Source organism: Salvelinus namaycush, chromosome 9, assembly GCF_016432855.1.
Source record: "Salvelinus namaycush isolate Seneca chromosome 9, SaNama_1.0, whole genome shotgun sequence".
Taxonomy (NCBI): domain Eukaryota; kingdom Metazoa; phylum Chordata; class Actinopteri; order Salmoniformes; family Salmonidae; genus Salvelinus; species Salvelinus namaycush.
This window is the reverse complement of record NC_052315.1, coordinates 43,209,996-43,226,847: the sequence shown is the minus strand read 5'-3', so window position 1 is coordinate 43,226,847 and position 16,852 is coordinate 43,209,996. Positions and strand designations below refer to the sequence as shown.

Genomic DNA, 16,852 nt, shown 5'->3' with positions numbered 1-16,852 from the left:
AGAAGCACCACCAGATGTGCAATATATTCGCCGGACCTCAGAAGAAACAGCTGCTTAAAGCCATGGGAGTATGATGAGGAGGGAGCAATGACCGGCCATAAACCTCCTTAATTCCACTGTAAATAGAAAGCATAGGGACCATATCTAATTGGCCTGACAACTGTAAAGACTGCAGATGCTGTCATTTTATGGTGCCCTATGCAGGCCTCTAATAGGCTGGTCTCTGGACAGAAGGAGACGGGGGAGGGTTGAGGCACCAAAGCCCTTGAGTTAAGCCAATCATCCAGTCCTACTCAAAGTGAATGGACACACGGATATCATTTGAAAAGTCAAGCAGTTAAGCAATACAGAGGCTGAAGCATAGCATGCAATGACAAATGAAGATAGACAGGAACATGGTCCAAGTCAAGTCACATCAGAGAGAACAAAGGGTAATACTGGGGAAGATGGATGAACATCCTCAATAAGTATCTAGCCTCCACTGTAAGCAGGCCAAATGGCAAAGGAGGCGTCCCAACTATTTGATCCCATTGGGCTGAAACTGCCTCTGTTTTTGGACTTGGATGCATCAAATGCATGTTTACATACATTATTTGTGGATGCTAAGAGGTGAAAATGATGACGATCTGTTCCTGAAATAGACAACCACGTAGGAAAGAAGATACAGATGATCGTGCTGCTCTGCATCTCAGCCAATGTTCTGACATTTTACTTTACACTTCAAGCATCACACACAAGAAACCTCTCACGTCTTCACACATCTCAGTGTGAAAGATTCTAATTTTAGATATGACTTCTACAGGAACACTTGGATGGATCGCACAGCTTCAGCATTACGCTCTATCTTTTTCTCATATTTACCGCTGAGCACCAGAAGAATGAAGCTCCTATACAATAATAAGATGTCTTCACAGCAGGGAGTGCCTGTGTGTGCATGCAAGTCATTCATTTATTGGACAAAATGCTTGCCTTAACTCCATCTATGATAGCCTAATAATGGAGACTCACCTGAGTGTACCAATGTTCACATTTTTACTTTCTGCTGGTCTTCTAACAAAATGGGGGATTAAACAGCGCAATAAGCATTCTATTAACTGCACGGGGAATAGGGGACACCGGGGTTCTATGTTACATAGGTTGGTTTTCACAGTATAGTTTAGTCTGTTACTCCCAATCTAGAGGGTGCTGTGTAGTCTAGTCATTTTAAGGTTAAAATGTGTGACTACTTTGAGGTGAAGGGAATTTGTGTGTTTTTATGGGAGGTGAAAGTATAGTCTTGGTATTTTCATTGTTTGAACTATGGGAGTCAGATATTCATGAACACTTGTTTGTTGGAATGAGGAAAGGGATAGCTATATTTCAAACTTATTTTCAAAGTTGCTAGGTCAAGACAAGTGGAAATTAGCATAATCTTGCTTTTATGCTCAGTTGGAGATGGTTATATAATAAGTTATACTTACAAAGTATAAACTGCTTAATTTTGGAAACAATATTGTTCAATCAAAATAACCTGGCTATTTCTAAGACTCTGTTGGCCTACATTCATTTCTTTATTTCAAGTAGACAGTGTTTTGATAGGTAAGATCTCCCATTTTGGAATAAGCTATAAGGACTAAAGGGAAGCCATTTCAACCCAAGACCTTGGTCTTTCTAATAATGTTGAAAAGAGTCTCATCCTATAGGCCTACTGGTGAAATTTTTTTTGTAAAAGTGTGACGCACAGCCCCGGACTCCCCTAATCTGATGCATTGCACTGTTACCGACAACATTTTATGGAGGAGAAATCAAATGATGATTTCGTCTGCATTTCATCAAATTCAACACTGCATTCACTTTCTGTCCACGTGGGTACCAAAAAGTATGCTTTGGGAACACCCTGCATTCTGTGGTGATTGTCTTATAATTTGCTCGTGTCAAAGGAGATCGAACTGATGAGACCTTTAAGATTCTCCCGAAAGAATTTCAAACAATGGCCTCTAACACACTCCCGACATGCTCCGAATTTTTATTCACATGTAAACGACGGTGTTACGTCCGTTGTCGGAATGAGACCAAAGCGCAGCGTGGAAAGTCATACATCATACTTTATTTGAATGAACACAAAAAACAACAAAGGGAAAAAAAGAACGTAAAGTTCTGCAGGGCTATACAGCTACTGTGCAAAAACAACATCCCACAAACTAGGGTGGAAAAACAGGCTGCCTAAGTATGATTCCCAATAGGAGATAACGACAGACAGCTGCCTCTGATTGGGAACCATACCCGGCCAACAAAGAAATAGAAAACTAGAATGCCCACCCAAATCACACCCTGACCTAACCAAAGACATGAAAAGGCTCTCTAAGGTCAGGGCGTGACAGACGGTCAGCGGTCAAATTGTTAAAATGTCATGGTATATCAAAAATGCTAAAATGGTGACTGGAGCCTTCATTTGTTCCTTAAGATTAATAAAATACACCACCAAAAGCTTAATTTAGGGGCTTTAGCATTTTGTATGTTATTTTGAAGCTAATTTCCTGCAATTCTACATTGGGAGGGGTGTAGTTGCCCTTTAATTCACCATATGTTTGGCTAGTGGTGTTTCTGTACTGTACAATGTACAGTAGGCCTAATGTACATGTGATGGCTGAGTTTGCAAGAACAAATGACCACCCGCTTGATAGGTTACAAATCATCATGATATCATTCTGCCAGGTAGGCCGACTTTGGAGTCAACATTTAATTGGGAAGGGTTTTGGGGAAAGCCTTAGAAATGACTGTTTCGGTATGCTAACTGGCAACACAACACACATGGGCGCTCACAAACAGGCGTTACCTCTTCAGAAAGTTGCAGGAAATACAAATCACTGATGAATTATTTTAATTAATTATGAGAAACTAGTTCAATTGAACTACCCTACCGCTGTAAACTAGTCCAGGGACAACCAGTTGTTTGAGCTGCGTGCTCTTGCTGCCCGACAGATGATATTCTGCTCAAACTAGGCTACGAGTGTGGCGTGTGTGTATGTGCGCAGCACACATCGTGAGGTGTATGTTGATAGGCTACTGATGTTACGATTGTCCATTTTATCCCTCCCTCATCACCTCCTCTCCATTTGGCCAGGCTGTCGTTTTTGTCTCCAGAGTGCCTCTGCTAAGGGTTTCAGATGTTTTCGCTGTAAAAAAAATCCAGAATCGTACACTTTTTGACTTTTTTCTTTCCTAACATGGGTTATCTAAATTCACCTTTAGTAGCACTGAATTATAGAAATGAGCTCCACACTTCACCTTCCACTCTTTGGTGTCCTGTCTCTATTAATCCTTTGAACTACATCATGACAATAACAAGGATTTTTTCTGCTCTAAAATGGTGGGAATTTGAGACTCACAAATACAAGATAGTCCATTGAAAGCACACAACTATTTGCAACATTTTTACACTCTATGTTACATAAACATGGTGGGCAAATGGTGTAAATTGTGTATGTTGTATGTTTACATCTACGGGAAACATTTCTGTTGGCTGAATCAAACATCACGACGGGTGACACTGTCCAGACAAACTTGCATTGTTCCTTGACAAGTGATTTCTTCTAATCAGGATGGAACTAACATTAAGACCACAGAGGCCAAACTTTATTTCCTCCACTGCAGTTCAAACAAAGTCAAATCTGTGTCGTCAGATGATACTCAACTACTTGAGCCTATTTATTATCCACACACCAAAGCCCTGTGACTAAGTGTTATTATCATTATTCCTTTCAATCTGACCACCCTTAAATTGCCCTGGCCCCTCCTTTGAAGTCCCTGATTGATCCTACACAAACAAACCTTGGAGCTCCGATGACTTGACAATGCAGGCCTTTGTGAGGAAACAGGCAGAGCAGTGATTGGTCAGAGAGCCACACAGCCAGTGATTGCAGACAGAGTGTCCATCATGTTGAGTAATAATAGGTCAACAGAGGTTGATATACTCACGTTAGGTCTTATGCTGGCTGCCTGTCCGTAATACTTCTCGGCTGCGTCGTTGAGACTGGCTTGTCTGCAAAGGAAAGCACAAAAAGCAATCATCCCTCATCTTTATTGCTTCGAACTTCAGAGGGTTCATAAGAGACCTTGAACTCTGTCTGTTTAATGCTGCTACGGGGTCAGTAAGGTTAGGCCACGGCTGAGAATGCCGTGTAGCAACGAGAGGAGTCAATGAAACAGGCAATTTGTTGCAGGCCTTTCAGCAGACAGCCCTCCATGCTGAGTGGTATACAGCATGCCCTGATTGTTTTCATTATATCCTGGGTCGCAACCTTTGTGTCATGATCTTTGACCTGCGTGTCATTACAATAGGCCTCTCATCAACCATTGCCTTAGTAAGAACAAACATCACTTCGAAGGCCTGTCCCCTGTCTTCTATGTAAACCCATCTATTGTTTTTGGTACTGTCGGTGGGGTTGAAAGCTAGGAAGGAGATTATCACAGAAACCCATGTGAAGATGTGTTGCAAGTTTATGTACTTTACAAAAATTGGGAGCATCATATCATTATATTTGATTGTACTGTACAAACACACCAACAAAACATGCAGTGGAAACGATATAGTAATGTAAGGTAAAGGCACCTCTAGACAGATGGTTAGCCTGCAAATCCCAGAAGACTAGAAGTACTTAGAGTCTGTAGATTCTCCAATAAAAGTTCCAGTCAAAACAAGAACGTTCTCCATATGCTCATCATCTCCATCCACAATATGCTACGCTAGTAAACTTAGATTACTGTCCTACCTGACTGTGTGAATCAATATGCTACGCTAGTAAACTTAGATTACTGTCCTACCTGACTGTGTGAATCTTTCCCTTTGGCCAAGAGCTTTTCCGTTTATTCATATTCCTATCAATCAGAAATCATTTTTACAACCCGCAGCTGCATTTCACTGATGGTAACAATTGTCTCACTGCAAACAGTTTAACTTTGACAGAGTCAAGGACGGAGTCAACGACTGCTGGCTCCGGAGTCCCGAGTCGTAATGATGAAAGCAAGACCATCTGAACTGAACAGGGATTTCATTAAGCCTGTCTGGCCATATTAAGGAATCCTCCTCCATATTGCAGTGCTATACAGCCACTTTCACATTCCACGACTAGCACGACAATACCCCGAAGATATCCATACCTGAGTTATCTCTGAACCCAGAACAAAATCTCATAGTCTGTCAAAAGAGACTAATACCTGACCTACAGGTTATTCTGCAGAGCATAAGTGCTGTCATATTCTTGTTGAACTTTAATCAGAACACGCTGTGATTTCAAGTTTCAAGTTTTATTAGACGTATGTATGGGATACGCATGGTATACATCGTCTAACAAAATCCTTACTTGCAGGTTCTTTATCGACAACGAAACAACAATGAGAAATAATACAAGATAAGAAGATGAACATAACGTTTGATAGGTCAAGAGGCAAGAGAAGCAGTTCTGATAAATGCGCAGTACTCATCTTCTCTTGGCAGTCTGCATTATTGAAAGCAGCATACAGCGTGCAATTCTAATAATAGCAAAAATCCAAGTTCTCTCTAGAAACCAATATTTCAATCACCACAATATCCAGCGGTAGGGAGGAGTTTCCCTCATTCAATTTTCATTTTGCCAAATCAGAATGTCACATTTCAGATGCTAAAACAAAAAATGCACACAAAAAAACAAATGATACACAACACCATTAAGCTTCCTTTGAGACCAACGTTGTTGTTAAGCCACAGTGGTAATGGCTGGTCAACAGACATGGGTGAATGCTTTCACCGTGAGGTGACACCGGTAGTGGTATGAGGGACTGGAATGGAGTCTGTGGTGTGAAATGATATGTTGAAGATGTTTTGGACGGACATGCGATCGAACTCAAGAAAAGAACACAGCTTGGCTTCGGCATCTGTCATACTATATCCAGCACTAATGAGGGTTGAGAATCATTGAGAATCCTTACTCAGTGCAGAGAGCCCTGCCTCCGTCAAATAACTCTTGATACAGTTCAGTCCAAGGCCTTTGTGTAGGAGGTGTGGATACTGGCGTGTGTCACTGTTATTCACAAGTTATCACTATGAAAACTCAAACACACTGGTCTCTATTTTTGACTTGTGTCAAAACACACCTTAGTTTACAATTTCGTCATGTAAAAACTGGGGCACTGGCATTTTCCAGCCCTAGTGCCTGGTTCTGCAATTTACCTGTCTAATATCAGCTTGCTTGCGCTGTGGTTGGAGGGGTGGCAATATTTAAAAACAAGGGCAAAAGTGACAATTTCACACAGCTCTAAGGGGTGGGTCAAAATGTACGGAATGGGAGAGAGGGGAGAGGGTCATGCTTTTTCAATTTCAGTCAAGGTGAGGTTTTTAAATCTAGTCCAGGGTAGGGTCATTCAATTTGTAATTGACAAAGTCAAAATTTCTCTGTGTTTTAGAATGAGTTGCTTATTAGGCTATATGTCGATGTGTGCCTGATGTCACCCCTCATCTCTGATTCTCCGCTGGGTGCACAATATCAAGTGTGCTATAGGCTATTTAGTGTGGTCTCAATCAAATTAACAATTGCCTATACAGTAGGCTATAGGCTACGGATGTGCATGCTTGGAGAAGCACAGATCAAAGTTATATTTCTAAGATAGCTGCTGGGATGGTGTAAATAAAACTAGGCTGCATTACACACTGCAATGGATATTCCAACCCTGAGCCCTGGCCTGCTCTGCTGATCAAAACATTTTTGTGTGTGCTGCCTAACCAATGGCTGTGCTGTGTAGGCCTATAGTGGCAGTTCAGGAGGAGAGTCAAAGGCTTCTTTTAAAAATGTTTTTTTTTTGCAATATCTTGTGTGCTTACTAGCCTATAGCCTATGTTCTGTTCAGTTTGAGAAGGAGAGCAGGAGCACAAAGATGAGAAGGAGGACCGGAGGTCAACTTTGATAGCTTGTTACAACTATAATTGATTTAAATAAAAACAATATGTTTCTTGCCCTTGATGTATTTATCAGAGTTATTGACCTCACAATAAGCCAGATTCTAGTAACTTACATTGTGGTGCTGAAACAATCAATCGGAAATGGGCAGCTTATGGTGCTGAAAGTAGGCAATGTTGAATAGGCATAATTTATTTAACACCTTCATTTTAATTAGACTTTGTTAAAAACAAGAGGGCTTTGTGTTGGAGCCTATTTCTTCCTATTTAAGAAATAAGAGGTAGGCCTACCTGTTTGACAGAATAAATGAGTCTAATAGCTGCTATATCCATAGATTTGTCGGCCAATTCTTCCACCCACCATGCACTCTTTGAAAAGCCTACCTTCATGTCAGTGAAGGGCTGTTAAGTTTAAACCAGGACTGGAATTGGGGGGGTATGAGAGGGTATGCCATAGGCCTACCTTTATTAAAGAAAATGGAAAAAAGCACAGGCCAAGAAGTGAAGGTAAACGGTAGCCATGTTCTCTGCTATCCACTTTATGTTTTAATCATTATTTTGGGTATAGGGAGGGCCATCCAATTTCATTTCAGAGAGGTCCGATTTTCTCCGTGTAACCCTTATTATAAATAACGTTCACTCGCTAATGGGAAGTTTTAATATGCCGGTGCATCTCATATCCAGAATCATGAAAAACATTATTGGTTTCCCCCCATTTCATTTAAAAACAAAGCATAGCTTACTCTCCCCTTAATCAAGGCTGGTTTAGGGGAAACTTAGTCAGTTGTACAATTGAATGCATTCAACCAGAATGTGTCTTCCCTCTGAATCAGAGAGGTGTGGGGGGCTGCCTTAATCAACGTCATCGGCGCCCGGGGAGCAGTTGTTGTTGGGGGTTAACCTGATGAGGATAGAGGGCGCTATTTACACTTTGGGGGAAAAACGTGCCCAATTTAAACGGCCTCGTACTCTATTCTTGCTCGTACAATATGCATATTATTATTACTATTGGATAGAAAACACTCTCTAGTTTCTAAAACCGTTTGAATTTTGTCTGTGAGTAAAACAGAACTCATTTGGCAGCACACTTTCTGACCAGGAAGTGGAAAGTTTGAAAATTATGCTCTGTTCAAGGGCCTGCCTATAAATGGGCATGACACGTATGAGTATACATGCACGTCATACACCTTCCCCTAGATGTCAAGAGGACGTGAGAGAAGAAAGGAAGTGTTTATCTTGGTCTGAGGTGGAATAAATCATCTTGGCACGACGAGTCATCCATTTTTTTTTTCTGGAGAGCGCGCAGATGGACCTGGAATTGCCTTTTGAAAACCCGTCGTTATAGGCGAATACTATCTCCGGCTTTGATTTTATTTGATACATGTCACAATATCATCGTAAAGTATGTTTTTTCAATATAGTTTTAATAGATTATTGAAATTTTTTCGGGACGTTAGGCGTGTTGCGTTGTCTGTGTTTGTTGACGATGGGGAGCTTCGCGCCACTTGGCCAGTGTCCTTGCTAAATCAAGAGGGAAAAACGATGTTCTAAATCCAAACAACGACTGTTCTGGACAAAGGACCCCTTGTCCAACATTCTGATGGAAGATCACCAAAAGTAGGACCCATTTTGTGATGCTATTTCATAAATGTGTCGAACTGTGTACTAGTAGTTTTGCGCCCAGGTTTTGGCCACTCTCCTCGCTATAACATAAGCCTTATGTCGTAATGAAGATATTTTTAGAATTCTAACACTGCGATTGCATTAAGAACTAGTGTTACTATCATTTCCTATACAACATGTATATTTTTGTAATGTTTATGAATTGCTATTTGGTCAGAATAGGTGAGAGTCTAATAGAAATATCCGCACATTCTGGGAAATAGAAGCTTCGTTAGCATAATGGATAACCACTGATTTCAGCTCTAAATATGCACATTTTCGAACAAAACATAAGTGTATGTATAACCTGATGTTATAGGACTGTCATCTGAGGAAGGTTTATGAAGGTTAGTGAAAATTGATATCTTTTGCTGGTTTATTCGCTAACGCTAACGTGCCTATTGCTATTGCTAACGTGCCTTGATGAATGAATGCGGTTGTGTGTAGGCTATTGTAGTAAGCTAATATAATGCTATATTGTGTTTTCGCTGTAAAACACTTAACAAATCTGAAATATTGGCTGGATTCACAAGATGCTTGTCTTTCATTTCTGTACACGATGCATTTTTCAGAAATGTTTTATGATGAGTATTTAGGTATTCCACGTTGGTCTCTATATTTACTCTGGCTGCTTCGGTGCTATTTTTGACGGTAGCTGTGATGGTAGCTGCAATGTAAAACTGATTTATACCTCAAATATGCAAATTTTTCGAACAAAACATAGATTTATTGTGTAACATGTTATAAGACTGTCATCTGATGAAGTTGTTTCTTGGTTAGTTTGGTTGGTTCTTGGTTAGTTAGGTTGGCTTTGTGCATGCTACCTGTGCTGTGAAAAATGTCTGTCCTTCTTTGTATTTGGTGGTGAGCTAACATAAATATATGTGGTGTTTTCGCTGTAAAACATTTAAAAAATCAGACATGTTGACTGGATTCACAAGATGTGTATCTTTCATTTGCTGTATTGGACTTGTTAATGTGTGAAAGTTAAATATTTCTAAAAAATATTTTTTGAATTTCGCGCTCTGCCTTTTCAGTGGAATGTGGGAGGAGTTCCGCTAGCGGAACGCTGGGGCTAGACAGGTTAACTGCCCTGCTCAAGGGCAGAACAGCAGATTTTTCCACCTGCTGGTTCGGGAATTAGAAGCAATTACCTTTCGGTTTCTGGCCCAATGCTCTTAACCGCTAGGCTACCTCCCGCCCTCAGGTTTACAGCATCGCATAGGCACATCTTTTTTTATCCTGGCCATTAGCCAAGTAGCCTATGAATAAAGGGGTTTTAAATGGTCTACTGAGGGTGCTTTGAAATATATTAGAGATTTTTACCCTGATGCTTTTTCATTATTTACAATTCACATACCTGCATACGTCATTATGCTAGTTCAAGTAGACGACCCATTTCCATTTTAAAGAGCGCCCCTCGTCCGATTACCAAAGACACGCTACTCCAAACTATTCAGTTCTCCTATAATGCCATATCAACTGCATTTTTTTCTGGAGAATCTGCCTCGCACAACAATACAAATGACAGGAGCCTATTATTTTTTATAGATGTGTGAATGCTACGCATAAAGACATTTAGGTCCACATGTGCACATTTTGTACAAGTGCCATTGTACGAGAGAAGCGATTTATGATACCATGCTTTTGACCCCATCCTATTTAGAAATATATATATATATTTTTTAAACTGATTGCTTGTTTACCGTTTCATATCAAGCCCTCTGCTACCCTTACCCTAGGCCTAGGCTAAGAAGGCTGGTTCAACAGCAGTGTACTGTCTTTTTTATCCTGGCCTTGCAAAGTAGCCTATCCATAAAATCTGTTTAAATGGTCTATTTCAATTACAGTGCCTTGAATTGAAAATATACTACACATCCTAAAACATACACACCCATATGCCTACCTGCATACTTCATTTAGCTTGTTCAAGTATCCATCCCCATCTCCAAAGAGCGCCTCTCATCCGGTTACCAAAGCTGCGCTCCTCCAAACGTATTTAAATGATTCAGTTCTATAATACATTACCAATGGTAGGCCTAGGCTATATTTTTCTTAATGAGAATGTGCCTCATACATACAATACAATTTACAGGAGCCTAGTATTTTTTATTTTAGGAGAAGAGGGACGCGTAAAGACATGTAGGCTAAGCTAGGCTCATTGAAGCCAATTACAACAATGTTACGTTGACTGCCAATACTCCAAACATAGTAGGCTATTGAGCAAACACTGGATGTTGATTGGCCAGTGAGTGGCCAAGCCCTCGTCACACCTACAACTTGTTATTCCTCAAACCCAGCCTTTCGCACTACTGCGAGCTATTGTGCTCATAATTCCGGCTGTGAAAATAGAAAAACATATTTCTGACACACCACAGGACCTATAGCACTACTGCCAACCCTCATATTTAAGCGTTGGCAGTTAAAATAGAGCGCCCTGTGTTTGTGCAACTCGAGAAAGCAGAGCCCAAGCTAACACCTCAATTGAGCAGCATGGATCATCATTTGTCAACTAAGAGTTGAATAAACAAATACTTCACACAAAATGACCATCATTCAAAGCAGTATTACTTATTTTCTCAACAATAACTCCTTGCGTAACCTCATTGAACTGTTTAACAAATAGCCTTTCAAAAGTAACTTTTAAATAGTGCCCCATACCAGAAATTGTGCAGCGATGACAAATATGGGTTTGGTGTCTAACCGTGACCGTAACCATGTGTTGCGATAACCACAATCATATTCAGAATAGAATTTCTTCTCGAGAATTAATCTAATTCTATATCATTTTCAAGTCTATAAACATACCATTATCAGACTGGCGAACTGGAGAGCTGTCAAACCATTGTCACCAGACAAACAAGATCTTTAATATGAGTGGTAAAGGATTGCCAGGGGATAGTGGCTTGTGAGAGCACAGCAAGCACAATGAGAGAAGACGACACACTTCTGCCTTCGGTTAGACCCAAGTCCTCTGAGATAAAGCTGCTGGGAAGAGAGGCAAGAGAGGAGAACTAGAAGAGGACGGAGTGGAAGAGATGGAAGGAAAATAGGGATCATGAGTGAATGAAAATAAAGAACTCTCTGGATGAAACAATGTTGGAACATATTTCACATCAGCAACACGACCGCCGAGCCCTCTGTCTTCGAGCCCTGACAGTTGGTAATCTAAAGATGCTTTATTAACCCCAGTGCAGACGCACAGACACACAAGTCAAACAGCTGACAGCACTGCTTATAGTACATCTAACGCAGTTTCAAAAAAAAAAAACTTAATGAACAAATTGCTTCAGCAACAACAGCCAGTGTACGATATGTGTACTAACTACAGCGAGCCCATCTGTCTCGAGCAACAAGACCCACAAACGTTACACAAATGTTCCTTGTTCCTTCTGTCAAACAAGTCTGGCTTCCCGGAACAGTGTTGTGACATCACACAGCTAGTGAACGGTGGGTCTGGCTTGCAGAGGGATTTGAGCACTTAAAGGGCAGCATTAGCACATTCCCCTGGGAGATAGCACTCAGCCAGCCTTCCCTTCCCTTCGCCTGCCAGCTGATGCCGCTGCTCCGTAGCACTACTGTAGACGAAGGTTTGGAATAACGTGCTGATTGTTTAAAGAAGGCCGGGGGAAATGGATAGTGAGGAAGTAAACTTGTCAAAGACCAAGGGCCCCAGAGAGCAATAAGAGAAGGTTTTCACATCTGAAAGCCCAGTCCCCCACCCTCCCTATTCAAATTCACTAGTATCCCCCACCAACCGAGGGCCTTCCACGTCTTGGTTCCAAGACAAACACATAAAGAACATGAGTTCCAGAGGAGCGAGACCCCATGCCAGCGCGGTGGTGGGGAGCCCCTTGCTGAGCCCAGCCTGAGACCCTCTTTAACAGCCAGGGGTCCGGACCCCGGAAGAGGCTCTGTAAAGCATGGCCAGCTGAGCTGGTGGTGCTGCACATCCCCCTGGATCAGAGTGCTGTGCAGCGGGCCACCATGTGAAATCCAGCTGGATAAAGACATTATATAGCACTGCATGACACAACCTCCTTCTGTCTTTGGTAAAGAAAGTGAACCGCAAAAACTACCTCAGTGAAGCACAATGATTCAAGACATCGCATTAACGGTTTAAGTAGTCGTAATTTCCCACAGCCAGCAGTAGTAATTCTCACACAGAAAAACCCTGATTTACCCTAATAAGTCTAAACAAGGGACACCTACAAAATAGTAAATATAATATTGTTGGCTCTAAGCTGAGCTCCCTCAGTCTGTGTGGCATACTGTAAATTGGCACGTTCCTGTATTTACACATTTCCACTCGCGGCTTGCACCTCAAACACAACAGCTTGCGGCTTCCAGGAGAACTGTGAGTCAGACGCCGCGCTGCTGAACTTTGCTCTGATTTGAAACTGGCTTTTCATGAATGAGCCAGAAACAGCAGAGGGAGTGCAGAGGCAGGCACGTAGCTGCGTGGCGATCTAAGACAAGATGGCAGCTCCCTGGCTACCGCTGCAGAAGCAGAGAAGGGGATTACAGCAGCCGGCCAAGTAAATCACACTGACAGTAGAGCGCTGTAATCCCTGGGATAAAGTGTACAGACCGTTGACGCTCTACCTCCCCCAGCTCTTGTCCCCTCCCCTCCCTCACAGTGTGTCCGTCCCATCCAACACTCACCTGAGCATGTGGGCTGCACTGAAGACAACATCAAACTCCCCGCTGTCCAGACGCGCCGCCTTCTCTGCCATCTCAGCCGCTTCCAGCAGACGAGACTCCTCCAACAAAAACTGACCTGGGAGCAGCCAGAGAGGACATAAACACCAAGTTAAAATGCTGTATGTGGATGTATTCGTAGAGTGGGATGAATACTTGCTGGGAATATTGTGTTTGGCCCGCGGAGATAGGGCGGACAGCGGCCGGCCTACGAATGATTTGCTGAAACACAAGGTACAAGCAGAGCGTACCATCGCTCTTTAGCCATCGCTCTTTGGGTATCGCTCAGGTCCATTTGTCCAATTAGGAGGATCTTGATAGGTATGTTTCTCTGACATGTGCGTCGGGCCTGGCTGGAGTTCTGTATGTCTGAGGTGCAGCTGAAATTATAGAGCAGGGCCTTTGTAGCCCATCCTATTGAGGCTAGAGTGTGGATCCCTGATGGGGGCATGAACTGGGGTCGGACCTCTCGGAGAGGGTCAGGTTTGTGGAGGAATTAATAGCCTGTTGGTTTTGGTGAGCTCCACTACTGTACAATGCTCCCAGACCACTGGTGGAAACCAAGCATATTTTCCTAAATAGCTGCGGATGAAATGTAGACTTTGCTGCTACAGGTCTTAGGTAAAGGAGAGAGCACTTTGGCACTGACTGATTTCCAATGTATTGCAGAGCACCTCCAGGTTAGAAACACTGCTATGGCATGGGATAGATTTCAATATGTCAACTCTTGTTTTATTGGAGTGGTTAAGAATATGTGAAAGCTGTTCCTTAAAATATCAAGAAATAAAGGAAATTCTTTCATTTTACAAAAGATTGATCACACGGTACATTACCACAAATTCTTCTGCTGGCACTCGCTCTCAAACCCACATTTCAAAGAGGACACTTGAAGTGACCTTAGTAGAGATAAAATTGGTTGTTTCTCGTAAGATCAAATGGTGTTCAGCAAAAAAGACATGTCAACTGTCACGCTCCTTCTTTCCACATCTGTGCACATGTCATATTTGAGAACAATGTGAGGAAATTGGGGTTTATCTTCATTGGTCAATAGTGTGAATATTCCCTCACGCTATCCTCCCCAACCAGCCACGTACACAACCTTAATCCAGGAAGAGAGGTCAGCCAGCATTGCTAACTACCTGGAAGGGATCCAGTCAAGATGTGTGTGTGGACAGGCTTTGGTTCAAAAATCCACAAGAGAGAGTGGTCCTGAGAAGTGACTTGTTCTCGGGGTTGGGCTCAATTCAGAATTTTTTTATTTATTTTATTTTTTATAAATCCAATTCAAGTAGTAAACAGGATCCAGAATTGCAATTTTGAATTAGAATTAGAATTAAAGGAAATATAATTAAATTCAAATACCTCTTCTATTCTATATTAGGTCTAGTCTATAAAAATATGCATCTTGTACATAAAACATCAAACATGTCGTTATATACAAACAGTATTGTTGAAACAAATGATTTTCAGGACAAACTCTTAAAATGAATGATGAAGGAAAACAAAACCTGTGAGCAAATATTCTAAGTTATTATATTTCAATAATCACTTACATTTTGTTCAATATGGGGGGAAAAATACTTAATTAACCCTCAAGTTGACCCTGATGCCTTCAAAAAGAGGCCAAACAAATGAAATGGTTGGTGGAAATATAATTGTCTACTCTAAGCACTAAGGTTAAACGAGTATATGAACATTGTTTCCAGAGAAAAGTTATTTATTCTTTGGTATCTGGAAGTGTTTAATGAAACTGTCATGTTTTATGACTGAGTGGAATTTCTTTGAATTGCACTGAATTCAATTCTACTTCCTGCCACTCAAACTCAAATAAAAATTCTACATCCTGTGGGGTTTGGCCAATTCAATTTGAATTTCAACTCATGAGTTGAATGAGGTCAGAACAGTGTAACATACAGATATTTTTTGTTGTAGTGCAAAAGTACACTATTTGGTTGATTCAATGTGGCCAATGGCATGTCAGAAGATTAACCTTAGTATACAGTATAACCTTTATATAATTTTGGTAAATCAAAAGAAACCCCAAAACCCCAAACTGTACCACTTACCATAGTGCATATAGCAATTTCCTTTAGTGGGGTCTAGTTGGATGGCCTTCAGAAAGAACCTCTCTGCTTCAGTCTTCTGACCCTAAGAAGGGAGATTAATTAGATACATTGTTACTATTTTTTGCCGTTGCTATGCCATCAATTTCAATATAAAAACATAATTTTACATGTAAAAGCTGATTTTGCCAAGCCACAAACTAACTGTAACATTAAATCTTAATAAGAAGACATAAAACACATGTAACTACATTATTCTTTTAACACCTTGTGTCATCCTACGAAAGATTTACTCTCAAAGTACACAATGTCATGCTTGGCACAGTTGACTGCCTGGTCTGAGCATTTAATCATAACACGCTTATATCTGTACAAATAACACTTGTATGACCGCAAAAGCGGTGTGTGTGGCCAAACTACTGCAGCTGAGAGAGCGAGACCCAACAGACACGCACACACGCATGCACACACACATACAAATGCACACACACACACACACACAGTACGGCAGACATAGAGACGTAGATCTTGAGAGAGGGCGTGGTGAGGCATGCTGGATTACTCCAGCCTGATGAGGGGCAGCAGCAGCAGTGACAGATTGGGGCCCAGAGGAGCCAGTCCCCCGGAGGCCTCAGAGCCGGACCAAATCACTGCTAACACACAGAGGCTCCAGCCAGCACAGCTGCCTCTGTCTCACAACACTGGTCTCATCTGTGTATCAGCTGCACTCTGATCAACAATACAGCTATATTCTATAAACATAATGCCAGTTATCAATCATTGCCTATAGAAATCTAAATATAAGAAATGCCACATCATTTTAGATTATGTAAAAAAAAAGCAGCAAGGACTCCCTTAATTTTACAGTACATAAGCCAGTAACCAGAATAAATTATGTTTACACATTCCATTATAAAGAATGAAAGAAGACAAATCTTACATTTTAATTGCAGTCTTAAAAAAAAGCCATTTATCTAAACACTGCAATCCGATCTGGATTTTATTTCACCTTTACTTTATCAGGGAATCATACTGAGACCAAGGTCTGTTTTACAGATGAGCCCTAAATTACAGAAATTACAGAAAATACACACATCAAAATACTGTATAAATACATTTTTCACTGGGCTGACCTTCAATAACTCAAGAAGTATCCACAAGTGGAAATGTTTGAGTGTAATATTCATTGATGTGATGGAACATTTTACGAGCAATAAGTATATGTTTAATGCAGCTCAAGGCGTGAAAGTGACAGTAACAGATCCAGTGCGAAAGGCATTATTTCTGTATGCTTTCACACTCAAATTCACAAATAGTACAAAGCACTCAGCTGAGGAGCAGCTGGAATAGTCATAACATCAGCATATTTCTGTTTACTCAAGTTCAGACAAAATGTCTGGCAGGAAACCACGTTATGACAATTTAATGCACTGGCTCTCATTGTGCGTGTGGTTTTGAATGGACCCGGATAGTCTAATGTTCATTTCACAATATTGATAGAGAATCTACAGTGTAT

General features: G+C 41.2%; 1 protein-coding gene across 1 annotated transcript in view; it reads right to left on the bottom strand.

Annotated features, from left to right (window-relative positions):
• The window catches only part of tmtc2b (transmembrane O-mannosyltransferase targeting cadherins 2b), a 176,895-nt gene that overhangs the window by 13,416 nt on the left and 146,627 nt on the right, over window positions 1-16,852 (bottom strand). The window contains exons 9-11 of the mRNA XM_039000635.1: window positions 15,340-15,421; window positions 13,238-13,352; window positions 3,958-4,021 (exon numbers count right to left, since the gene is read on the bottom strand). Coding sequence (XP_038856563.1) covers window positions 3,958-4,021; window positions 13,238-13,352; window positions 15,340-15,421 — 261 coding nt within the window. The remainder of the gene's footprint in view (window positions 1-3,957; window positions 4,022-13,237; window positions 13,353-15,339; window positions 15,422-16,852) is intronic.